This window comes from Falco cherrug, chromosome 11 (genome assembly GCF_023634085.1).
Source record: "Falco cherrug isolate bFalChe1 chromosome 11, bFalChe1.pri, whole genome shotgun sequence".
NCBI lineage: Eukaryota > Metazoa > Chordata > Aves > Falconiformes > Falconidae > Falco > Falco cherrug.
Genome location: NC_073707.1, coordinates 22,208,479 through 22,236,360, shown reverse-complemented (window position 1 = coordinate 22,236,360; position 27,882 = coordinate 22,208,479). Strand labels below are relative to the sequence as shown.

Sequence of the window (27,882 nt, the reverse complement as noted above, 5' to 3'; positions counted from 1 at the left end):
AGAACAAGCCATGAGCTACTACTGATAAATAACCAGAATTAAAAATCTCTGGAGAAAGAATCACTATGAAAAACTTTGCAGAGAAAAACCTCTACATATACTTTAATGTACAAGTGGGAAGGAATTGCATTATCCAAGCTACAGGTATGACTGAAGCAAACTGTAGCAGAGGCCATGATGGATATAAAATCCAGCAGATGTTGCAGGGTGCACATAGATAAGAAAATATGAAAATCATGGAGACTCCTAATCCATTGATACAAAAAGGCAATAGGGAACATAACAATTCAGCAATGAATATTTAAAAAAAAATAAAAAAATAAAAAAATAATAACATCATACTAAAAGCTTCTTTCCAGCTTGTATCAGGCTCAAACATGCCCTCAGTTTAAACTTGCCTGAACTTGATTCTGAAAAACCAACACTACTACATGAACATTTTCGACCAGCTCTAATAGAATCCATCAGCATTAAGTCTGCCTTGCATATCTAGATTTAATTGTCTTACAACAGAAAAGTTTGAGATCTTTGCCCCCCCTTTTCTATTTTGTGAGACAACCTTTTTTTCCCTTTTTCTTTTCTTCTAAGAACGAAGAAAAACCTGTGCTTACAGATTGCTAAAGACAGCTTCCGTAAACATCCTAATCTTACTATATGCTAGTCCAGCTAAAACATCAGATTCATCAAATGCAAAGACAGACCACCCTGATGGATCCTCCTTACTGCTTCTGCTAAACTCAAAGATTTCTTACCTCTGTTGCTTGTCCCAGGCCCTTTGCGTTGTCAGTTTGTGGGAAACTGATCAGAGTTAAATACACTGGCTTTTTTGATTACCTCATCACACAGTCACACAAATCCTATGTCAACACCAGGAAAAAACGATGGTGCAGGCAGCAAAGGCCCTTGTTCTGGTGGCAGGGCTTACTTTTGCCAGTTTAAAGCACTTGCCAAATTCCAGCCTAAATGGAAGCGGCAAATGAATCATACTGATCAGTACCTGCTTAAGAATCTGTAGATAGTACAACAGTCAACAAAGTAAGTGTGTATATCCCTGCAGGGACACAGCATACACTTGCAAGGAAATTTATGCAACGGACACTTACTTTGCACAAGCCATCTTCCATAATGCACTAGTCTATCACAGGGTTTCTTTCCCTTCCACAATTTAATTCTCATTAATGTTGTAGTGAAAATGACAGCAAACTCCAACCCTCCCCCCTTAAAAGTTATATAGCTGCGGTAGATTTAAAGCACAGTAATAGTGCTAAAACTATGCAACAATGCAATGTCCAAAACTGTTACATATCTGAGTTACATAACTGAGATATCTGCTGTGCCAACATTATTGTAAAACGTAACAAGAGAACAGCAATTTCCAAACAAACATACTGTCCCAACACAAAAAAAAATTATGTGACCTGAAAAATTTATAGTCAGTGCAGCCAATCATAGTACTTGTAACCACTGGAATTATCTGTGATAATTTCACAGTACAGTTGTATATTACTATATAAGAAAGGGAGAAGAACGCAAATTATTTTAGAGATGACAAGAAACAAGCAAGAGTAATTTACAAAAAATACTTAGCTTCCACATTGACTAGATGTTTAAGCACCTATTTTGTAGCATTATTACAACATTCATTCACATACAAGGTGTGAGTGTTTTTCTTAGGGACCCTGGAGGATGGAACTGAATTCCACCACATCTGACAATACATGAACATCCTTCAGCACATAGCTTTATCACTCCTTCACACAGCTGTGCTGGCAAAGTCTGTTTTAATACTACCCATTTTAACAAAGAAATAGGCTTCCCAATTAATAAGCCATATTACTGGGAGAAGAGTTGCAAATAAAAAGTTTGTTTTGGAAAGGGTTTCACCACAAACATGAGGATTCTCAATTACTTTTTGTTTCACTTTATCTTACCAAAGAATGTTTAAAACCTAGTGTTTACATGCTGTGCAGATGATAAGGCATGAACTAGTCAAGAATTTAATATATTCTGAGCTATGATTTAGTATTTCTAAAGAAATAACTCCCTGGAAAAAAACCCACAAAACCCCAACATTGTTCAGCGGTGGACTTGGCAGTACTGGGTTAATGGAGTTAATGATCTTAAAGATCTTTTCCAACCTAAATGATTCTATGAAGAAATGAAAATACACTTTTTTAAACAACAAATGAGCTCATAGCATGATAGAAAAGTAACACCAAAGCTGATGAGCAGCAATGACTATGTCCTTCCAGACTTCTTTCAACCTGCAGTGATTTTTAAAACTTGGTATTTATGTTTAGCAGTAGAAAGTCAGTGGAAAGCAGATTAAATCACAGCTGAATTTTGATGCTGCAGTATAGTTTCTTAAATCACTCAAAATGGGTCTAACCAATTACAAGTTTGGTTAGTAAGTTTGCAGCATTTTTACTCACATGACGGCCATGAGAAGACTATCTTATACACAGCATCCATGATTTTATGTGCTCAAACAGGGAGCTAAAAGGATGGGTCTGCCAAGACCATAAAAAAAAAAAAAAAAAAAAAAAAAAAAAAAAGGGCAAGTGCTAGGAAAAAAAAAAAAAAAGACTAAGCTATACTGTAAAACAAGAATAACTTGAGAATTAGACAGAAGCAATATATGATAAAATCCAGTGTGAATTCTGAATCTGCAATGAAGAACTACTTTTGGTTATTTGCAATCCCTGCTTCGCCCTCCTGCAAATGTCCAACAAGTATTCGAATTTCCCGAAGTCCAAAACACAGCATCCCTAAAACTCAAGTGACATTTTTGATTTTGCGCAATCTCTCTGGAACCCTCCCCCCATTACAGAGAGTAGATCTTAAATGGGACCAGAAATGGGGCAGAGAATACAGCAGTCATTGTATGAAACAATTCAACAACTCCATCCTCTTCCTCACCTTATTCCTAAAAATATCTGAATGAAAGGAACAGTTCTAACAAAACCAGGAGAGAAGAAAAACACACTCCAGTGGTCAGCTATATATTTATATACATGCTACCCTGCAGTGGAAGTGAGGTAAGGAACAAAATCTAATGTATTTTATTGAAAATATGTTGTCAATTAAGACTTGTTTTAGTGATACTCTTCTGCTATTGTATGCATAAAGTAACTTCAACAACAACCAGAAAATAAAAAGGCGTTACAGTACAAATTATTGTGCAAAAATTTCTATTGACAGAATGTTGCAGTGAGACATTGTCTAATTTATTTTTTAAAAAACAAATATTATAGCATGAATTAAGAAAAAGTCTATAACTGTCAAATCAAGCAAGGAGTAATCAGCAAGATGCAAATTATTTGCTTTAATTTGCACGTGCACGCCCTTGCTGCTTGACATACCATAAGCTTCAAAGAGCAAATGACTAATCCCCCAAAAAAAGCACAAACACTGAATTTCATCACAAATAAGCATGAGTGAAATACAGCTATTATAAATTGAACTAGGACTAATTTGTTTGTGTTCACATTTCATGTGTTAAAATTACTGTTAGGAGAAATCTGCTTTTAAAAAAGGCTATCCTAGCCTGCTATCCTAGCCTGCTAAAAATGGTATGCATTTCCTTGAAGGCAAGATCATGTGGAATTTTGGCAAAGGGGAAGCGTTCTTTGGAACTAAGCTCTCTGTGAAAGATAAAAAAGCTAACAGTGCAAATACAAAATGAAATCTCAGAGCGGAGTCAGATCACTGACCTTTTCCATCTTAATTGGGATGACATTCAGAAAGCCAGCAAATCCAAAGTTAAATGCAACTAGAGGATACACTACATTTAAAATTGCATCATTTGGCATTAAATGTAAACTCTTCCTCCTCAAAGAAGAATGTTCCTCTAACATCAAATATAACCAGGGCTGTGTTCACACATCTTTAACTTAAGCTATAACACAAATTTTGTCTCCAAAGGAAAATCACTGATGCATAAAGATGCACTGTTTAACCTACTGGGTACTTTAACCCACCACATACACTACAAAGAAAGAGAGCTGCAGCTCAACTGTTGCTGGCACTCAAACTAGATGGGTGGTGGTGAATTCCAATTCATCACGAGATGCTAATGTGATCAGTCCATTAATCCTGTTGCATGGGAATATGGCTTCTGCTCTCATTCCAATTAACTACAACAATGAAGGCCAGTTCTAAGCCTGGGCTGTGCTACAAAATTTTGTTGATTAAAAAAATCTGCCTTTTGTCACCAGAGATCTGCATGTGTTCCCAACACACTTTTAAATTTTCTTTTTTTTTTCTTTTTTTTTTTCTTTTTTTTTTTTTTTTTTTTAATTTAAAACAGCAAAGCATAGAACTTTGGCCATCTATTCAAAACCAAATGTCAGCAACCACCATAACACCCGCCGGCAAAACACTAATGTAAAAGAGATTGTGACATTATGTCAGCAGCTGTAAACTGTGGGCTCCCACCCATGATGTATCGTGTCCTCTGTAGTAACCCAGTTGCAGTTGTGTGACATCAGCCATGAAAATGCTGCAGTGATGCAACAATACTGGTGTCGGTGAGTTGGTTTGAATCCTGACGGTAACACTGGCTGCCATATATACTGCCCTCAACTAGGATAACTTAATTTGAAGTGCAACAAATGTTCTGTTTTACCTAAAATCATGAAACGTGCATTGTAACTTGAAAGCACATTCCTGCTTTTCCTTTTGTAACAGGCAAACCTAAAATATATTAGCTTGCACCTTACAGACAAAAATATATTTTCATATAAATAATTAGGTAAACCAATCAATGACCAGGAGGCTGACAGCCAGTACAGTGACAGAAGGCAAAAGGTAGAAAGAACTGCTGTAAAAGGACAAAGTACAGCTGTTCAAGAAGGAACATACTAAGAATCTGGAACTGTGTAAACACTTACTCCCCCTGCCACATACAGAACTTCAAGACCAGAAGCAAACACCACAGTTTCACAACAGCAATAACAAAACCGAAATCACACTGAAGAATATCCTTGAAGTAGCTGATGTAACCTCACAGACATGGAAAGTGGCTCACCTGAACAACTCATTTACAACTACCACTCCGGAAGAGTCAGGCTGCTCCTCCCTGGAAATTAACTGCTTACGTTTCAGATAACGTCACTAAACCGATCTTTTGAGGAACTTGATGCCATTTGATTGCTTAATTATGATACTTAGAATCAACTCTATTAGAGCAATTACATTTCCAAATGCATTTGAAGCACATTGTTATATAAACCTTAACTTCTCTTTTTTTTATTATTCATTCTGTTAGCTCAATAAATTAATGCATATTCATCCTGGTTTTATGAATTGTTTCACCTCCCAAAGATTTCAGAACTTGAAATGAAAATCTGAGAAGAGCAATGCTTGTGGACCCTGCTGATTTTTAGGAAACATTCCCATAAATCTACTAAAAGAAAATTAATAAAATCAAAGCACAGCACTAAGCAGATGAGCTACTGGTATTATTGTACTGACTCTATTTGCACAGGAAAATCAGAAATAATCATAAAAGAGTACCTCTCTGATAGAATGGTCTCTGTACTCAGTACCTGGAAATGTTTTCCTTTCTAAGCACTAAAAATGATGGCATCCTTAGAGCTTCATTTCACACCTGCAGGATTTCCTGACACAGGACGGGTGATTTTACCTCTTCCTGCCTGCTGTGGTAACACACCACCACTGCTGTTATACCCTAACTTAAAACAAACCTCAGAGATGTCATGTCCTGACTCACCTTCTACCTGCCAGTCTTGTCAAACCTGAACTTTTCCCAGCTATTCTCCCATGTATCTAAGATACACTTCTTGTAAACCTATTAAGTTAAGGTGAAAGAAGGTGGCATTTACTGAACCAAAATGAGGCTGTTCCTTCTTTGTTTTACTTAGGTAACGCGTACTGCTGATGTGATAGCACCTGTAGTGGGTTTGCATGGCAAGGTTTGGTAGCAGAGGGGCTACAGGGGTCGCTTCTGTGAGAAGATGCCAGAAGCTTCCCCCATGTTCAATGGAGCCAATGCCAGCTGGCTCCAAGACAGACCCACCGCTGGCCAAAGCCAAGCTAATCAGCAACGGTGGTAGCACCTCTGTGACAGCATATTAAGAAAAAAAAAACCCAACCCAAAACCAATCTGTGCCAGCGAGAGAGAGAGGAGGTGCTCCAGGCACTGGAGCAGAGATTCCCCTGCAGCTGGTGGTGAAGACCATGGTGAGGCAGGCAGTGCCCCTGCAGCCCATGGGGGTTGACAGGGGAGCAGATCTCCACCTGCAGCCCATGGAGGACCTTATGCCGGAGCAGGTGGATGCCTGAAGGAGGCTGTGACCCATGGGAAGCCCAGGCTGGAGCAGGTTTGCTGCAAGGACTTGTGACCCCAGGGGGGACCCACACTGGAGCAGTCTGCTCCTGCGGGACCGAACTGAGTGGAAGGGACCCATTGTAGCAGTGTGTGAAGAACTGCAGCCCATGGGAAGGACTCACATTGCAGAAGTTAATGGAGAACTGTCTCCTGTGGGAAGGGACCCCATGCTGGAGCAGAGGAAGAGTGTGAGGAGGACGAGTGGCACAAACAATATGTGATGAACTGACCATAACCCCCACTCCCGGTTCTCCTATGCTGTTCTGGGGGAGGATGTAGAGTAATTTGGGAAGAAGGGAGGGGTGGTTGGAACATGTTTTTCTGATTTGAATTGTAGTAAATTAATTTCCCCAGGTTGAGTCTGTTTTGCCTGTGACAGTAACTGCTGAGTGATCTCCCAGTCCTTACCTTGACTCATGAGCCTTTTGTTATATCTTCTCTCCCGTGTCTGATTGAGGAGGGGAGTGACAGAGTAGTTTTGGTGGGCACCTGGCATTCAGCCTGGGTCAAGCCACCACAGCACCACCGCCCAAGCTGGAATACTGGAGTAACAGGCATAATGAAGACTGTTTTCACCTACGTTATTTTTGCAGTCCTGTAATGAAATATCCCCCCTAACTTCTAGTTCCAATTTCCAATATTTCAGGAAGGAAAATTAGATTCCAAATGTGATCCATCCTTGACACACTTACCACATTTCAATTCTCAGCAGATCCATTCTTGATAGGTATGACCACATTCCTATCAGGAGGAGTACCAGTAGCATTAAACTGTGCTTTAACCATTTCCATGGACTAATGTTTTGTAACCAAGAATCTCCAACCTGCTGTTTTTTGCAACATGAACAGGCTATGATTTCTGCAGTTACAGAAAATGAGGCAAAGGTTAGTGGTTTCTTCCAAATGTCAACTTGGTGGTGCTATGCCTGGAATGCAGAGGTGCTTACCACCAAAGCCTACTTCATCAACCTGAGAATACACTGCATAACCTGCAAGCAAATTGAAAGATTACACTTCACACTGAAATCAGGCCTCTAGGTTTCCTGCCTTGTGTGCTAAAGACAAGGTTTGCACATACTTTTAACCAAAGCTGCTTAACACTGTGCTTTATAAAACTTGTTTCAAACCATTGCCAAATCATTGTCAAGTTTCAGATGTGTGGATCAAAGTTTCACATATGCTATTTCCTCTGGCTACGGTTTTGTTTTGGAACATTCAATACAAATAACAAAGCTTCTTGCCAAAGGTTTTAAAACCCAAGAAAACCCCCTCACTTCCCTGAGGAACGTTCACAAATACCTTGCTTGAAGCAATTTTAGTGAGCAAGAACTATTGCCAAAGCATTTACCTTTGCCTTCAACACCTAGATTATGAAATGAAACTTGGGTAGCTTTTTTTTTTAAAAGGAGTGCATCTTAAGAAGAGTCACACAAGGGAATTTTGCAGAATCTGGCTTCCAGGTTATTTGAACTACAGTAGGGTTTTTTAAGCAGTTGCCCCTTCAACTCTTCTCCATTAAAACACATCACATCAAGCCAAGAAATTAATGAATTAGACTCTCTTACAAAGCCTGGTCTCTGCAACATTCACTATTCTGTATTAAGACTAGAAAAATCTATGTACAAAGATTTGTAAGAACTATAATTATACTAAATAAGAAAACTCAGTCATACCCAGGATCAAAGAGGAAAACAGAAGATTCTAAGCACCAACTCCCATTCTCCCTCCCTTTTTTCTCTCCACACGATTTTAATGCATATTTGCTGTAGTCTACCTTTCTCTTATACATGAATGAAAATCTCACAGGTGTTTGTTGCCCTAAAAAACACTGACTAAACAAACACATATTTTACAGTCCTGCACTTAATGTCAGCTGCTGTACATCCTCTGACAAGAAAGCACATTCCCAATGAAAGCATGACTTTCTCACAGGAGCAGACCTCATGAGTACTGCAAGAAGAGGATAAACATTCTAATCAGAGTAACAACTTGGAATACAATGCCACATCCTCTGAAATAATTTAGTTTTCCTTTTGTAAGGAATTATATTGCTTGTTTATTAAAAATAAAAACCAAAACCCAGCAGAAACTATAGAACACCATTATACAGATGTTCTTGTGGGGTTACTGGAGAACAGGCAAGAGTGACAAGCTCCAGTTTCCTGCTAGGAACTGAGAACTAATATTCCATTAACTCTGGCTGCTTATCTTATAGTCTGCTCTAGAGTAGGAAAATCAGTAGCCTAAACTGATCAAAATTATGTCAAGTATTATTTATTCATTTTTCAATGGAGACCCTGGCTTCACAGTCAGCTACTCTAAGCCGCGAATGATGAAAGGAACGATGCCTTACTGGCCACGCATTATCAACCCCTCCCTTGTGCAGCACTCCTGATTGTGCTGCCACACAGCCAGTTGGCTCTCATTACTGAGAAAAAATCCTGTAAAAATACAATGCGATAAATAGTTTTCAGCCCTTCTGATCTGATTCATGCTGCAGTTGTGTAATCTCCAACACGAATATAAGGGAGAAGATGAGAATGTGTGGCTGCATGTGTAGGGAAGAAAGGGACCATGCCTTTTGGTAGTAGCTGGGATTTGGACTAGCTGATAAGTCTAGGCACTAACAATAACCATGAAACTGCATTTTTTTGGTTCCTTAACACACACACTTTAATAAAACACAGAATTATTTTCAGGGTAGCAAATACAGAGTTGTGATCAGGGATTTATTCCCAAGTTTTGCTCAGTACAGGTACTAAGTACACAGCAAGACATTTTAAGGATGGCACATAGCGGAGCAAAGCAAACACCTTCAGGAATTAGATGTAGCAACTTCACAGATTAGCAGGGAGCGGAATTCAGTGGCTTTAAAAGAGAAGCAGATAAAGGAAGTCAGATGACCTACCAGCTGGGCCTTATGACCAGTCAATATACAATGGGACAGATTACAGACAGAATACAAACTGTAACTCGTACTGCTACAGCAGAGATGATGCAAAGTGGAACTGTTTATCTGTGTTTGAAAATCGGGATTAATTCTAACCCCTTCCTATGGGGTTTTGGGTTAAAGAAGTTTTTATATATGCTCTGCTTCTAACTTCTGGCAGACAATTCCTCTCCCCGATCTCAATTCTAGCAATTGCATTCCCTTCTGTCACTAAATGTGGGCATCCAGCCAACAGTATAATGACAATTCTCTATCAAACAACCCTAAAACATAAAGCCAAACAAACTAAGTGAAAGTTGGAGAAGCAATGTTGCAAAAGATCTAACACTGAGGAAATGAACCAGAGTCTCCACCTCACCAAGTCCGGTTAAATTGGGGAAGTTCAGCTCCTCACAGGCCAGCTGCATTGCAGGTCCCTGTTTTTTTGTATTTATCTCCAGGGAAAGCTGCCTTCGGACGACACCTATGAAACTAGTAAGGAGTTTCACCCCTTCATTGATAAACCTGATTTAAAGGAGGCTATTCTGGTTTGATGCAAACCTACTCCTTGTTGACTTTAAACTCAAGAAGAAAAAAAGAGAAGAAAAAAATCAAACCATAGTGTGAAACATGTATGCCTAGCCTTTTGTACCAGTTTAACCAAGTTAGTTTAAATTTGTATGTGAAAGTCTTGGAGATACAATTTTACATCAGTATAGTTGGATCCCAGAGGGTGTATCTACTGGATACTCCTTACCAGACCAATGCTGTAAGCTACTGATCCTGCAACGCTTGAGTGAGCATTTCCCAATTCACCAGGCAGAAAAACAGTCAAATTAGTTCACATGATTTTTTTAAGTTGTTGCAACTACTCCTGCAATTTTTGCCTGAAGCTAACTTGGGGAGGACTAGGACTTAGAAAAACTGTATCTCTAGTGGATACATAAGGTCAGTGACTTCCTTTGGCAGCACAGTCTCCTTAAAGTAGCTGTTATTTGCACACTGACAAACAAGTTGAAGCTTTGCCTTCACAAAAAGGCTTAGAAAAAGGCCAGAAGAAAGAAAACAACTTTTGAAAGAAAATACTTAATCAGGATTTTCTAAGCAGACATTACTTGGAATTGAATCAGATCAAAGTCTTCATTACTTAAGCATTCTATTTTCCTCTACCATTAAGCAACCATCTTGGCTAAAACAAAGGAGATTAAGCTTGTTTTGTAAATATTTTGTTGCAACACAGAATCAGAGAATCATTTAGGTTGGAAAAGACCTTTAAAAGCATCAAGTCCAACCATTAACCCAGGACTACCAAGTCCACCACTAAGCACTGCATCAATGTGTTTTTTAAACACCACTGGGGATGGTGATTCCACCACATCTCTGGGCAGCCTGTTCCAATGATTGACCACCCTTTCAGTGAAGAAATTTTTCCTAATATCCAATCCAAACCCTCCCTTGGCACAAGTTGAGGGCGTTTCCTCTTGTCACATCACTTGTTATCTGGGAGAAGCGACCTAGAATCATTAAATGGTTCAGATTTGCTGCTTTGATTTAGGCCCTCAATCCCAGTATACATAACATGAAATTTACCTTTCCCCCTGTATTTCTTCCTCATCTGTGTTTATTTAAGACATATGCTTTTCTCAGTTCTCACACTGAGGATTATGAAGAATAAATACCAGTAAAATGCTATACTCCCAATGAAAGCACCAATGATTTCCACTATTTGTGCTTCCCATAGGCCTGAGCTGGTCTTATCCTATATTATTCAGGAAAGGCATGCCTCCCTTCTACGGGCTCTCTTCCTCAATTGGAAAGCAATTTATTTTCTTTTACATCTCTTGATTATTTCAAGACAACTGATGACTCAAGACTTGAGTATCACTTCTCACTTTCACAGGGGAGGAACCTGGTTGTCACTTCATAACTTAGAGCAACTTGTTCTTAGTGATCTTGTTTACAGCCCAGAGGAGAATGAACGGGGGAAAGGGCTGAAGCTTCTTCAACGTGTTGTGACAGTGTCTCCTCAAACTATACTGAAGCTTCTTTAAACTTCAGTTGAAGATGTTCTTTTGCAGGCTTGAGTTGGAATGCTGAATCTAAAAGTCAAGTCACTTAATAATACATATTTTTTATCTTATTTTTAATTAAAAAGCTTGCCATTGTCATTAAAAAAATTGTCCTCAGATCACAGTAAGTTGTATTCAAAAACGTACTTTGTTACAGGACACAACAGAAGCTGTCACCTCCAGAACAGAGGGCTGAGCTGGTGTTGTAATAGGAAGTCATTTGCTTGTTAAGAGAGGAGAGAAGGCTGTGTGTTCTACATGGCAACTTCTCATTTCCTTATTTCTACAAGTTGAAAGAAACACATTTTTCTTATGGTCCAGAGAGTGGCCTGTAAGCACTCAGAGAGCTTCAAGGTCTTAACCCACATTGTCATCCCCTTCAATTCAATTTCCCTCACCTCTCCATTTTTACACGGAAAGCATGTAGCATGTAGTAAGGTAGCACACATAGAAGAAGCTATGTAAAATAGAAAAGACTCTTGCCAAGAAACTATACTGCACATACAACTTCTCACAAAAAAGATAGGAAAACAGAAATACGATAAATACTAGTTCATCCAGGATTTCAAGATTATGCTCTAAGATACTATGCCAGGTACCATAGCCTATGGTTTAAGATAATTAAATAATAATAATAAAAAATTTAAAAAAATTAAAATAGTCAACTTTCAATTATTCAGAAAAAGGAAGGAGAAGGAAGGGTCAGATTACATGGATAAAGTAACACCACAGGTTTGTATAAAACCTCATGCAGATAGTGTACTGTGATAGCTAATGACACTGCTGACAGAAGAGTATCAAGACATCCTAGGTAGCACTGAGCCAGGCTAGAAAACTCCTATAAGGCAGCACAGTGACTTTTGAATAAATTTATGCTGCCCAAGCTGGCACTCCCACAAACAGCTTAGACACTCCAGGTACACCCACTATGTTTTCAAACCACCCTCAACAATCTGTTCATAGCTATTGAGAGTTCCACGTGAAGAGACTATCAGAGAGGAAGACTGTAGAAGTTTACTGTCACTTTGCTTAATGCTCTGCTCTGGCTTTCATCTGTATCAGTGAAGTATCTAATGTATTCAGCAATTCCTATGGCTCCATGACTAAACCATAACTTGGGGAAGGAGACCTGGCATGAAATAAAGGCAAAAGTCAGTCAGTCAGGAGGGCTGGAAATGTAAAATGCAACCAGTAAAGACTTAATATTTCTACCATTAATCTATTTTACTAAAAGCTAGCAATGACTTCAATTTATCTTAATATTGTAGATAACAATTCCTCATCTACAAGTATTTTCACGTCAGCTAATTTACCTAGCATCACATTAGTTTTGCATATTCTCCCTATACGTTTCACCAATCAGTTAAAAAAATATTACCTTACTCCCTTTTTCCCCACAGACTATTTCAGTAGAGCAATATATTAAAGTCAGCAACAGATGGGCATACCACAAAGAAAAGTTTTAGCTGTGAATACATTGCATAATGTCTTAAATGGACAGTTAGAAACAAACCAGCTCAAACTAGAACTGAAAATACAAAGGTCTTAAAAAGCAAAGTGAGTAATTTCACATAAAAAGGCCAATTACTTTCAGAGAAAGGCAAGTATTTCTATAAAATTTTATGCCTGTCATTACTGCATTTCTCTGAAGCTCTTAATAGAGTGCCTCCAAATTTGCGGCACTTAGATACAGCTTCATCAGAATACACAGTAAGGTCACCAGTATGTCCCATACCACTGCGGGCACTAATCTGTCTTCAGCAGAACGGTACTTTATTGAGGAGAAAAGTCAATGAAGTCCAACAGTCAAAAGTCCTATGTTCTTTTAATGACTCCTTGAGGCCATCTCTCATGCTGACATCATCCCTAACAAAAAAAGTCTGTTACACTTTACACAAGCAGCACTGCAATTTTCAATAGGACAATTATTGCCAGAATTCTAGAATAAGAGCTGGAGTCTTACCAAGTCATCTGTGCAGTACAAGCCATTTTAGCGTCAAGAAATAAAACAACAGTATAGGATATGTATGGAAAATATCTCATATCAAACAGCTAAATGAGGAGATAAATGACAGCAATTGCCAAAACATGTTCATAATATGAAATAAATTTTGAATCTGGAAATCATAAAAGTCACCTTCAGTCAGAAACATACCACGCAGACATTAGCAGGGATCAAGGACTACAGAAATTGTGGTCACAATTTCATATATCTTCACCTTTTTAAAAGCTAAGGTTGCTAAAAACTAGTAGTAATTCTATCAAAACAATTGTTACATACTCAAATTAATATTTGAGGTGAATTGTGTACATCTTTTCACCAAATAAATATTATGAATCCCTGGCAGCAAACACACAAAACAGAACCCTAAATGGTCCAACTACAACTGCAAAGATATTTTTGTTCAAAACCAAACCAAACCCATCCCTGTTCAGGGAAATGCTTAAGTCAAGGTTTAACAGTAAACACTGCTCTTAAGAGGCCATGATGGAAATTAATCTCAGACCGTAGCAGTCACTTTGAAAGTTTTTGGCTGGTTGGTTCTAGCCCTCCAGCTCTTTTTGAGAAACATCAGTTTTGTGCAAGAGACAACTCTTATCTATATCGGCTCAGTACAAACGGCACAGAGCAGGAGAAAATGGAGAACAAAAGCTTTCTGCATCACTAGAAGAATTCTTGACAAACACTGAGCCACAGAAGAAAATCTGCGTGGTAACTGCCCACACTGTACAACAATGACGATGAAAATTCCACTTCCAGAGATCTCCATTATTCCATTTCATGACTATTTTAACTGCTAGTATTTTTAAAGCTCTACATATACACACAACTTTATTTTTAAAAAGTGCTCATTCGCAAGCACGTAAAAAATCCAAATGGAAAAAAATCTCAAAGTTACAGAGAAACTGCTTCATACATGCTAACACATGGACAAAAGCATGACACATGAAATGTATGAAAGCATACTACTGCTCCTCAGCAACGACACTCTGCCTTCTGCCCACTGCTTATGAAATATTTGACTGTGTTCCAGCAGAGCAGGGTTTCATTTTACAGGACTGCTTCACAAAGTTAGCAGAGAGGGGTAATACACAGTAAACGAATTCATCCCCCCAAGCCTCCCAGATACAGTTTCTTCAGGTATAAAAGGAATCACCCAACTAAACAAACAGACCTTAAAAACCCCCCAAAACCATTTTAAAGCAAAAGCCATAAAAAAACCCTTTGAAAATGGAGCTAGAACACTAGAACTATTGCCAGATTGTAAGTCCATGTGCAAACCTCTGCATCCATTTATTACTTTTTTCCTATTAAAAATTATAAGCATTGTTAAAAGCATACATTTAATATTTACTCAATCCATTTATTTTCCTCAGAACCTCACTAGGATAACAAGCTTGGGTTAAAAGAGGGACAACAGTCTTCAACTTAGGTAAAAAAGCAGGTAAACTAGTAGTTCCAGCACTGCACAAACAAATCCAACCCCAAACCAGAGAAAACAGTCCCATACAACAATCACTCCCTGGATTTTAATCAAGAGACATAATGAAAATAATTCAGCTTCAACAACTTTCAGCCTTCAGAAGTCTGCACAGAAGAATGGAGAGATAGGAGAGACGGGCTTTGATGCAGCAAGGGTACTTGATAACTTGAAAGACCTGAAATTACAAATTCCATTTTCACTGAATAGCAAAGAACAAACCAATGAATCTCACACAGCAAAATGGAAGGGTTATGCATTGAAAATAATTGGTCCTGCTATTCAATTTTGAAGTCATTATAAAAATGGCACAGCATTAAAAGATTAATTTAGCTTCAGCATAAATATGGGAGTGATCAGCAAAAAGTGAGCAGTAAGGGTAGGAAAATGCAAGTCAAGCAGGGTATTTGAAGTTTACACAAAAAGAAAAATCATGATAAAATGCTAACAACAGTGACAGTACTGAACACTTCTCTTGCCCTGAAAGTATTATTGATCTTGTTATTCTAAGCACAAGATGAAGAAAATCTACCCCAAGCTCACTAGAAGCACAGAAACACATCTATACTTCTAAAAAAAGTAAAATAAAACTCTTTTGGCTACTATAAAGCAAGAATTAGAAACCTGTGAAAAGTCTAACCATAGAATATTTTTGAAAATAAACCCATTTTAGTTTATATTTCACCTGATAGTATTTAACAATTCTTTACAAACAAGAATGGAGTTACATCCAGCTGGTAACTGGTCACAAGTGGTGTTCCCAAGTATTACATAGATACATATATCTATGTAAATACTGCAAATCTGGAAGTACTGTGCCAACATTTCCATTATTGATGAAAATATGTATTTTTTACTTTTGTTTTAGATATCCAAAGATGAAAAATGTTTTAAGAAAAATACAACCTGAATAATATTTTAATTTTATTTAAATGTGAAAAGCTATTAAAACACCTAGTTTCAAACTGATAACTCATGATTGAAATGGAACTTCCACAGACTTATTTCTTACCCACTTTCTGAAGCAGCACTACAGGGACTGTGAACAGAAACTACACTCAGTAATGTTGACATCAAGTACTTAACAGATCAGCAGATGCACTCCTCATTTTAGCACGTATTTGTGAAAGCAGAGAAGGCAGACACTTCAAAGATTACATCTGTATTAGTTACACAATTCACACGCAAATCATGTGCACTAGGCTTTGTGAGGGAAAAGTACCACTTCCGTTGTGCCTTCCCCTTTCAAAGTGCTGTAAACTCCTTAACTAATAGCAGTGAACATAATTCCCTCATCTGTTCCCTAATAGCAATTTGAATAGAATGCCATGGTGCAGAAAAAATTAAATTCAAGAAAAACATGAAGCATGTTAATTTCATAAGAAATAGGTATTTCTGGCTAGGAAAGCCATGTTCAAAGATTTATTTTATTTACTTTAATACTTTGGTCTAGATGAAATTCTGTGAACTGGAAGAGATTCTTGCATTAAGTAACAGAAATGCTCTTGAAAAAAGCAAGAAGAGCAATCAACTTTGCAATCTGTTAACAGAGTACTGTCAAGGTATTTTCAATATCTAAAAGAACCAATTTTTAGAAAACATGTTATGTAGAGATTTTTGTAGCCACCAAAGTATCCTCAAAAACAAAACGCAAGTTTCAGACCTAGGATATACAAATAGTTTGTACCACACTCTTTATTCATACTTAAATATTTTCATATTTATACCACATGATCATAACCATCTGCACGCTTGAACCTGTGATGAATGTAATGATATGGAAAAAGCACCGAAAGTTAAATCTGCAAAAACTATGGCATATTGCAATCAATAAAGTTCTCAATTATGATACAGGTGTGGTTTTGTAATCCCTTATATTCTTGATATCTTAAAGTATAGCCCTGGGAAAAAGTTAATTCTTCAAATTATAACATGCCAAGTAAGAGAGGGACTATGGCTTTATGTTCATATTAAGGAGTGTGTGTGTTTTGGGGGTTTTTTTGTTTTGTTTTTGTTTGGGGTTTTTTTTTGTTTGTTTAATAATCACATTAATAATCTTAAAAGTATATTTCTGGTAGTATAAATAAACCTTCAGGTAAACATCAGCAAATTGTAAAAAGAATGTTTTTGAATAAAAAACTAGCCTCCTTACTGTACATGAAGAGAGAATAAATCTCAGAATCATTTGTTAATATTCACCGTATCAATTAACCAACAGAAAGAGGGAATACTTCAGATTTTAAATAGCTGCTGTGCATTTGGGCACTAACAAAATAAACCAAAGTCTTCTTCCTCTTATTTCTAACTACAAATTAACACTCTTTCTCCCCCAGAGAAAATTAAAAACTTGAAGGGATAAAAATTGTGAGCAAGTATCTTAAAAACAAAAAATAAGAAAAATATGTTATGTTGAGCATAGTAAGAAATTTGCAGTTAAATATAGTCTCACAATAAATGCTATGACTGCACCTTTAAAATGAAAATTCAATTCATACAGCTGATTTTTTTTAAAAAATTGTTTTCAAGGAGAACAGGAACTATAAGGCAGATTGAACAGTATCAGTTATGGGGGTGGTGGTGTATGTGGGGTAGTATTCTCCACGAAAATTTCTTCTACCATGCTCAGAATTAAAGCTAACATTTAATCACCAGTGAAGGGTATCAGCAGCGAAGCTTCTATACTTTCCTTCTTACACTACAACTTTTAACAGTAATTACAACAATCTGTTGATTTGATGATGATTCAGGCATCCCTGAATGATGGAATACAATTTGCACAGCAGCAGAACCACCATGCAATATAGAACACTTGAATATTTTGCAACACATTTACAGCTCAAACGATCAATCTGCTGTTTTAGCACAGATGGGTTCCAAAGATATTTTTTGTACCCTGCTAAGCCACCCCTTGGCAAGCCAGCAGAATAAAAGGAAGTAGCAGATATTTTATGGCTCATAACCACATTCAGTTGTGGCCCCCTACAAAAACATTTATTCCATAGCTGAGCTTGGAGTCAATGTAATGACAAGCACCTAATTGTCCTGCTATTACTGTGCTCAATGACTCTTAGAGAACAGTGTGTATGACACCAACTCAAAGACCAGTAAAAGCCTTGGCCTAAGATGGAACTGAGTAGTATATATACAGCCATAAATAAGAGTAATAATGAATTAAGCAGGTTTAAATCACTACTAGGCTTATCAGCACCCTAAAATTAATATTTTCCTTGGATTTACAAGGAGTTTTCTACCAAACGTTAAGATACTGATTATTCTTCTTTTTATTGTGCTAACAACTTGGGTGACAAGACTCAGAGCTGGCAATGAGAGAGGCATTTCAGACAGAGGGCAAGATTAACAAGGAAAGAATAAAAGTTGAGACATGGAAGCTGTGATGAAAGAGATGAAAAAAGAAATTGGGGACAGAAGAGACAGAACTAAAGTAACAACATATTGCTGGGGACAGAACATGTGGCATGAACATAAGGAGAAACCCCAACCTGGAAGAGCACAATCTCCTCTAATACACCAAGCACAGAAGCCAAGACCTGCACATACCATCACTCCTCTCCTCTCAAACATCTGTACAACTCAAAGGCAGAGCATCCCATTCCACAAGCAGGTCCTAAGGAATGACAACTTACTGCTCTCTTATTGGCTCAAGTAAGAGAGACCTGATGGATGTAAAGGTTTGAACTGTCCTTATGAGTCACAGATGCCAGCATGATTCCATTTAACTGAATCTAGAAATTCAGACTGAATTTGGAATGCAGCATTAGGAAAATAACCTGAAAAAGGCACTGACATTTTGCATAGAGAGAACTCAGTTAAAAATTTACATGACATTGCTAAATCAAGTATGCAGACAGCATAGCCTGTGATCAAAGATGCCCACATAACTTTAATTGCTCACTTCCTGTGCGTATCTACTATCCACAGGTCTTTAATTAACAACTGCATATTACTTTTCACCCATGATCAGGCTTTTTCTGTTCAAGTAGATTTCTTCAGACAGGATGAAATGACTGGAAGAATCAGGACTGATCACAGTAACAGTCTTATACAAGAGACTGTTCTTGAAAAAACGTTAGGGAAAAGACAGGGAATTACACAAAGAAAAAGGGATAGCTAAACTGAAAGTTGCTTAATGCTGCTTTGGAAAAAGATTTCATCCTGTCAGTGCCATATATTTCCTTCATAACACCATGCAAATCTTCTAAACTAATTTTTCCAAAGGTAGTAATCAATCATGTATTTCCATTTTTCTAGATATTGGGCTTGATTTCCAGTACTCCTGAGGAGTCACCAAGGCATATGAAGTTCTTAAGAACTACAACAACAACAAAAAAATTAACCTGTACAAGCTTGGTTGTCTGAAAGTTCAGGCACTGTTTTGAATTTAGTACCCCAAATCAGCAAACGCTTTGATTCCAAGCTTCATATGTATATACAAAATGCAGTAACATTACCTTGCTTCACTTCACAGAGATTACATGAAAAAGTGTTTGAAACCTTTTCAATAATAGGGAGCACTACCCAAAAGCCCAAGGCAACAATAACATATTTCTGTATTCAGAGCTAAATTAAAGCAATAAGCAAAATAAAGAGACTAAAATTCACATGGGTCATTCAGCAATGCAGGGGAAAAATAATTCAATAGATGCTTGCTAACACTACTGCCTTCTGCACAGAGCAGACTATGGTTAAAATCCCTATGTTCCAGCAGCCAACACCTGGGCTGCATAGCAAGTTGGATTTTTTTTAGGCATGTCCTCATTTTGGAGTGCTTGAACTACATTTAGAGAAGACTATGACTGCAAATATTTTAATTTTCAAATCAGTAAGACTACCAGCTAGGAAAGAACAAAGACTCTCCTCACTCTAAAGAGGCTTCTGGGCTCTGTCAGTGAAAGCAGTGGTTTGTAGTGCAGAATCCTACATGAGGCTGAAGCAAGGCACTATCAGGACAGTTTTGGGGACTGCAAAGTGGAAATGTCCTCTTCCTGCATATATACAAAAATACTAACTTAAGCAAAACAATCCTATAAAGACCACAATGTATTATCCTTTGCAATCTTCTCTAAGTATCGATAATCCAGAGAACTAAAGCAGTATTTTAACTCTAAAGCACGGACTGCCAGGACACTTAACATGAATGAGTTTTGACCCCTCCACTTAGGAGAGGGGGACACAGCAGATGAAGAAAGCACACTGCAGAGCTCATGATTTCAGCTAAATACACAACTGCAATTAATTCAAGCTGTTTGGCTAACATTGGAAACCATGAGATCCAAGCCCGATTAGTTACTAAAGAGAGAAGAACCCTTGAATTGAGTTACAGCCTTTTAGTTAGCTACCATGTAATTTTATTTTTAACACATGCTATATAATTTGCAGTGTTTATTGTAAATAATTCTTTACTGCTGGTTCTTCTACTGAAGAAACTGATTGCTGCATTCTACAGTGAAACCTAAACCATCAGTTTAAAATTACTTGCATAAAATAATGTATTTTGCCAAATGAAAGCATGAGATTGAAATCTGTCAGCAGTAAAGTTTCACTGAATGCAATTCAGCTCTGTAAGCCACACTCTAAAAGAAAAAATTCCTAGGCTTACCAATTCAAAGTCTAGCACATTGTTTTACAAAAGATAATTAGCAAATCTACAACAGGTCAGTGGTAAAGGCTACAAAATAGAGTTCAGATGTGATATCACAATTGATGCAAGTCAACTTAAGCTTACATATCTGCCAAAACAGACCATCTCATTCTTATCACCCCATACAGTCTTTCCACCCTCTCTGTTTGCTGGCACTCACACACACATGAAAATGTAGCGAGCTGTCCAAAGATTTGATCCAACTAGTTACTGACTGAGCTTTCAGCCAGGTAAGTATGAAACAGCTTGCTGGAAGGCAATGACTACTGGTGTTGACTGTGCAGCAGCAGGTGCAGACAGACCTTCCCCGTTTGGCATCAGCGTAGAACCTGGATCACATTAGGCTGTGTATTTACAACAGACTTCAGGGAGTACTTAACCAATATAAATTTGCTACCTCCAAGCACAGGTACAGCCACAGGAGAAGAGGGCTGGAAACACCATGAGAAAAACAAAGACGTTTCCTTTCCTCCTAAACTTGAATTTGTCCTTCATGTGACTGCAGGACTCAGTATATTCACCTATCAATCTCCTCTCTACTTTTTATGTAGTTACAGTTATCTCCAAAAAGGAGCATGTATGCAGACAAGACTGTAGTGGGCGGGTGGGTGAAAAGTCTGATCATGATAGAGGTAGGGAAGTGGAAGACTACTAGGGAAGTAACTAGAAACACATGCAACCCTAAACACCACTTAGACAAGTTTACTGGTAGTAAAAGTTTGATGGTGGGGCTTTTTGGTTTTTTGTTTTAAAAGATCAACTCATTAAACAAAGGCATTCCGAATGTCACTTACTACTTTTATTGCAACAAGGATTAGAAACTACAAGCTTAAGCTCCACTTCCCCAGATGCTATAAAACATTAGGCAGAAACACTGCCAGTGTGCCAAGAACCATTGAGCATCACTGCAGGCCTCAGCTCTCCACCAAAACCCAACAGAACACATACAACAAAAATGAACTACAACAGTCTACTGCTCTCCGTGTTTTGAGGGTAGCAAAATAAGCAAGAGAACCAACTTCAGTTTACCACCTTACCAAAGCACCACGCTCAGATTAATTCTGTTATCCTAGACTAAGAAATGCCAGTATTTATGCACAGAACACACGTGAGATCAAGACTTTCTAATAACAGAAATGTAACAAGAAAGAAAACAAGAGGAAGCAAGCTAAATTATAAAGGGACTGACATAAGTAGGAGTCGCAAAGAGTGCAACTGAATGGAACAAGCTAGATTACCATCTAAAGTCTGGGGAATGACTGTCATCCTCCCTCCTTCTCACCCCTACAGCTACTAGAACCTCTGGACAGTGTATTTCCGTTTAGGTTTTGGTAAGGGTAGAGAAAAGTATAAAAATCTGAGCACAAGACTCTGAACTACCTTAATGAAATGTTAGTTTTGATTTTTAATACTGAAACTAGAGATAATCTAAGCACCAACACTGCAAACTCTTCTGACAAATAGCCTGTGACTTGAACAAAGAATAATCCCATTTCCTCCTAAATTATCTTAAAAGACCATAGTAAAACTATAGTCAAGATACAGTAACCCAAAGATGTTTTTTTGCAAACAATTATTTAATCTTAGGCTGGTTTAGATTCTGCTGTTTTGGCTTTAAGAACAAATGTTTGGGAAATATAGCCAATACTGTATGAGCCATACTGTACTTCTCAAGCTGTTTCACATTTCATCAGGTAATATCAACTAAATTTCTGGCAGGAAAGAAAAATACCAGTGAGACTTTTTTACTGCGGAACACTCATATAGTAACTGTAACCTTTCTAAAGGCATGCAAGCACTTATCATATAGAAATTTTATTGACACCATGGCCAGATTTTACCATTTCTATGGAAAGCTACTATGAACAAAACTCTGTAGAGATACCTATTGGCAAGGTCATTCAAAAGGTAGTAGCAGACCATTTTTTTTTCTTCCTTTGAGTCTTACTATCCTTTTTCACTATTAATATATTCCAGAAACAAGACATAGTACACTGCATGTAATCATCTTTCTAGTTGATTTCCATACAACTGCCATTTCTTTTATTGCTTAAACCCACATGTTCCCATCTTCCCCTTTAAAAATAGAGACAATGAGTGGTTTAGGTAATTACAGCTGTCATAGAGGATTTGACAAATAACTTTTCTGCTCAATGTATGCTTTAGGCCACTGGGAAAGCTGTCAAATAATGACATCAGAGTCTACATTAACACTGGCAAAATGCAACCGTGCTTCCTTTCATATTTAACTTAGATGGTTTATAGCCCTTCATTTTTCTACTCCCTGGTCAAGAACAAGAGTGGAATAAACAAATGGGTTGTAAGTAAACCCAGATAAAATGTGGATAGATAATGCATGTTAAATGAAAAGAGTACGAAAGAAAAAAAGAGTACATCCTTGCTTTGTTAATGAAGAAGCTTCTCACTATTCATCATCAATGAACTTTGTAAAGCTTGAGTCACTTCCTAAAATTCCAATTAAGTTGTAAGAATGAGCATAAAGAACAGCTGCCTTCCCCTCTTTCAGTATCTAAGTTATTATTATGCTGCTTTTCTTGTACATGAGCCACCCCACATGTACAGGAACATTAGATGGACTACTGCATCACACACTGTGGGGAGCTACCTTCCTGCTAATCCAATTCAAAGATCTCAAGCATAGACCACCCATCTTCAATTTGATTTTATATTACATGATCTTAATTCCAGTTGAAGTACAAAACAACCAGGAACTTACTGTTACTTCAATGCCTGCTGAAGTTACCTGCTCCGTTCTGAGAACAACCTTAAGCACTGACTTTGGTTTAAAAAGCTGCCTGTGGGTCTTCACCACCTGGAAAACAGCAGTGCCCAGAAGCAGATGAGGCTCTGACATTACTAGAGAATTCACTTTCCAGTGAAAAGTTTAGTGACTGAGGCAAATGATTAACAAGGAACTTAATTTTTTCACTGATGCCTAACAGAAATATTATATTAACTTCCAAAATAAAAACACAGCAAACCTGATCTGGTCATATAGTTTAGTTTTAGGTAGTCCTGCAAGAAGCTGGGAGTTAGACTCAATGGTCTTTATGGGTCCCTTCCAACTTGAGATATTCTGTTATCTGTTTATCAAGTATTTTTCCAGTTAAGTTACACCTGCCAGAAACTCAGCTCTGATGATTGTTTAGTGAGTGGTTAAGAATGGTACCTAGAAGCTATTACAGCTTGAGCACCATGGTTAGTATTACTGTCAACTCTGAACCCATAAAAAATCCAATGAATGTGATCTTCCCATTGATTTAATGTTTGAAAATGTACCTTACGACTGACATCTACTTAAAGGGATTCTCCCCTCACCCACCATCAACCTCAAAATCTGCACAGAGCACCCAACTAAACTTGATCAGGCATCTAATCTCTAATACCCTGTTCCTCCTGACCCGCTTTGCTGGTTCATCTGTGTTAACAGCAGCTTCCAGGCAAGGCCAGTGATTCTGTTAAGGCTTAAGGCTATGCTAGGTGCTGGTTTTCTAGAAGTGTAGTTGTATTAATAAGGGATGTGCCGCATTCCCACCTCTTTAGCATTGATGCAGTTACAGTGACACGCAATTAGTTTTATTACTACAATAGGAATGAGCTATACCAGTATAACATGATCCACACTAAAGAGGTGTCTATTCTGGAACATAAAAAGGAGTAAGGTTTGCATATACATTGTCTTGTCTTCAGTTTATACTTTGGGTGGAATTCCAATGATTTTTATGAAACTCCACACAGACATGCCCCACCTGATGTGCTTTGAATCTTTGCAGCACAGCATGCAGGAAGGCACTTGGGAGTCTACGGTCTAGGCAGTTATTAAAAGTATTTATTGTTAGGTGTTGCAAACACTTAAACACATATACATAATACTGTATTATTTGTGGCTATTCCCATACAAAAGGATTGGAAGGTTCACAAGAAAAAAACTGACATGTTGGAAAGAAGCGGATTAAACTTGTAGCTGAGTGCTTAACTAAAAACTGGAGGTAAGAAACGGCTGCACAGATTTTTCTCCACTGTTCAGCCTTATTCAAAACAGAAAATCATAGAACGGACCACACTAAAGGCACAAGAAGAAGTTATTCACAGCAGCCTTCAAAACAGAGAATTTAAACAAAATGTCTCCATCCCCCATCCACCCCATAAGCTTTGCTTCTTACAACTTAAGAACAGCTCCAGCTTTTTTCTAAGGTTCATTGTGATGATAAATGCACAAAAGTGTATGGTATGCACTGCCGCTTATTAGCATTTAATGCTTCTTGAACAACTACAATGTAAATAGTCATCACAATAGATGGGAACCTCGGTGGAAACAAGAATTCCCACAAATTGTTTAAGAGTACAGTAAATGAATAGTAGTATAAACAAAAAACCAAATCCCTCACAAATGCGTGTTCTGCATTTGCTTACAGATCAGCCCACTACACATACATTGTGCAACTGCATTTGCAGAAAACCCTTTGAACAAAAAAAATTTTATACCCTAACAAGAAGCATTTTTATTTATAGATGTGTCAAGTCAACCAAACGGCTGCCTCAAGTGCCTCAAGGTTTGGTCAGTGGTTGGTTTGGGTTTTTTATATATATTTTTCTATTAATGACAGATTTTTGCAGAAATAGGTTGTTACAGGACAGAGTATGAAGTCAGACAATTTTAAAGGAGGCTCCATTGTGAATTACTTCACTGAGAGTGTATCAACAAACTAACAAACATGGTAACTTTAAAAAACGTGACATTTGGAGTTTAAGTTTCTTAAGCTACAACTCAAAACACTAGAAAATCTAAATGACTGCATAGAAAGCAATCAAAGCTAAACAAATAGCGTGTTGACATCTTTTAAAACTACTCCTACTTCACACAACTAGACAATCAAAACAAACATAAACTAGATTTGCTCTATACAATGTACATCCTACATCCTGCACAAACTCTCATTTCCCAAGTCTCATCTCTGTACTCAATACAGTAATATGTAAACATACTCTGCCAACATGGTTTTGCTTATCATCAAGTGCTTACAAGGAAAGTATATCTTTTTAATCTACTGCTATGTGCATATTTGAGGAGCAGAGGGGGAAAAAAACTATTGCTTACTACACCTTGTAAAATATTTCTTAAAAATCCTTAATCTTTTTATCTGTATCATACAGGAGAAAAAAAAAAAAAAAGGACATCACTCTGTTAACAGTAGCTTTCATATTTTGCTTATGGGTGTCATAACCATAATAGAAGCATAAGAGCAGAAGAAACAGTTGTCTTTGGCACATGCACACCTGACAGCCCTTCTTGGAAAGTTGTTTGCCCCTGCCAACACCACATGGGGAGAGATGGCAAGGGCGCGTATAGATGGGTATAAACACACACACCCTCACACAGACATACATCATAACAAGAACATGCCTGGCTAAAACCGCAGCAGTACTGAGAAAAGCCTCATCACTCGTTTTAAAACCGCCTCCAAGAAGGGAAACACCTCTAGAGTAGAGACGACAAAGAAAAAAAACTCAACGAAGGGAGCGATCTCACGGGGCCGAGAAGGGCGGAGAGCCCTGCCCCGGCTCCCCGTCCCGCCGCGGGCCGGGGGAGGAAGGGCGGAGGGGGGCGGCCGGAACGTGAGGGAGAAGCGGCCCCAGTGAGTCCTGCGGGCACCGCCACCGCTGAGGGAATCCCCCCCACACCCCTCAAGAGAATGAGGGGGGCTCCACCCCCCCCAACATCCACTGAGGAAATTTCTCCTCCTCGCGCATCCAGCTTCAAGTTACTGAGGAGGCAGCAAACTGATCTCAGCTTCACTCTCGGCGGGGGGAGAACAGCCACCCCCCACCCCCCCGCCCCGCGATGGGGAGCTGCCAGGGCCCGCCACACCGGCTGCCCCCAGCCCCGAGGCACTTACGAGGGCAAGGCAGGGCCAGTCGTCTCCCCTTCTCCCCCTATCCTTCTTTTCCCCGCTGCGCCGGCCCCCCCGCCCCCCGGCGCCGCGTCCCTCACCGGCCTGGGTGGTGTCGCTGAGGTCGTGGTTGGCGGCGCTGGCCCGCGGGTAGTCCCGGAGCTTCCTGCCGCTCAAGCTGAGGGTACCGCTGGCCGCCGCTTCTTCTAAGGCTCGATCCAGGGAGCGGCTCCACGAACCCGGGCCTGAAGGGCCGGGTGGCGGAGAACAAGCCGCCGCGTTCCCCGCTGGCATCACGGCAGAGCCGCCCTCCGGCGCCGCCAGCACCGCGGCCGCCATTTCCCCTGGCCGCCGCCGCCCGCCGCCCGCCGCCGCTCCGGCTTCGCGCGCCCCTGCGCAGGCGCGGGAAAGCCCCGGGCAGGGCAGGGCGCGCGCATGCGCCACCCGTGACAGGGCGCGCGCGCAGCCGAGCCGCCCGTCTCCGGGCGGGGGGCGGGGGGACGCGCGGCGCCTCGTCAAAATAACCCGAAATCAGCTCTTTTGGGGCGTCATTTTTCCATTCGCCTGGGGTAACCTGGCGTGCGAGGGGGCCCGCCTGCCCCCGGCCACGGCGGTGGTGCCGGCACGCTTTCCGAGCTCCGGAAGCGTAGGCGCCCGGGGGGGGGGCGACGCCCCGCCGGCTGCCGCACAACGGGCCACGGGAGCCAGGAGGGAAAAGTACCAACTGCTCCGTGTCTTTTCCTCGATGTCATCAATCCTTAAGGAGTCGCACTCGTTGCAGCGTCCGAATAAATGCCCACCTTGCTCCGGGAAAGCGCCGGCCTGCTGCTCACGCTGCAACTGTAGCGTGTCCGCAGGCTGCCTGAAGCTGGCGAGGGAGAACAAGGGCTGTAGGCACCACCTTACCACTGGTACCTACAGGCTGTAATTTTTTCCTGCACCATCAATGAACAGCAGCACTTGCACTGCTTACCGGAGCCTCCGGCCAGCACCGCGCTCACCGTCGTGACTGTGGCAGCCCGTCAGGGCGTTCCCGCTGATCCTGCAACGCCAGGCAGCGACTTCTTGCTAGCAAGACATGCTCCAGCAACACGAAAACCAGTGCTTGGGCTGAAGATTAAGGGAGCTGGTACTATAATCACGCCAATCCACTAAATTAGACGGTGCTACTGAAAAATAGGTTCATAGCTGACACATTTAAATGCAAGTGAGCTTATACGGTGCTCAATTTTCAGGCTATTAAGCTGGGCAATGAATGCAAGCCCTCTTTGAATTAAATGTTCCAAACAATATACCAAATAGCGGCTTAATAAGAATTGAATAATTAAGAAGCCCTTGAAGGATACCAGAAAATCACATAACCGATGTATCGCCCAGGTGGTTATAACAGGAACAAGACAGTATGAAACTGTAACTTTTTATTAAAAAAAAAAAAAGAAAAATTAACAGCTTCAGAATAGATCAAATGTAATAACTTCTC

The 27,882-nt window shown here is 39.4% G+C and overlaps 1 protein-coding gene and 1 long non-coding RNA gene across 19 annotated transcripts in view; both read right to left on the bottom strand.

Moving 5' to 3' along the window:
* The window catches only part of LRCH3 (leucine rich repeats and calponin homology domain containing 3), a 68,364-nt gene extending 41,571 nt beyond the window's left edge, over positions 1-26,793 (bottom strand). For all 18 annotated transcript variants that reach the window (XM_055723410.1, XM_055723420.1, XM_055723414.1 and 15 more), the window contains exon 1: positions 26,504-26,793. In XM_055723410.1, coding sequence (XP_055579385.1) covers positions 26,504-26,741 — 238 coding nt within the window. In that variant the 5' untranslated portion in view covers positions 26,742-26,793. The remainder of the gene's footprint in view (positions 1-26,503) is intronic.
* Positions 14,694-16,043, bottom strand: LOC129737044 (uncharacterized). Its single transcript, XR_008734404.1, has 2 exons — positions 15,844-16,043; positions 14,694-15,009 (listed from the first exon to the last, which is right to left on the bottom strand). It is a non-coding gene; the product is annotated as an uncharacterized LOC129737044 (long non-coding RNA).
* Positions 26,794-27,882: the final 1,089 nt, after the last annotated feature.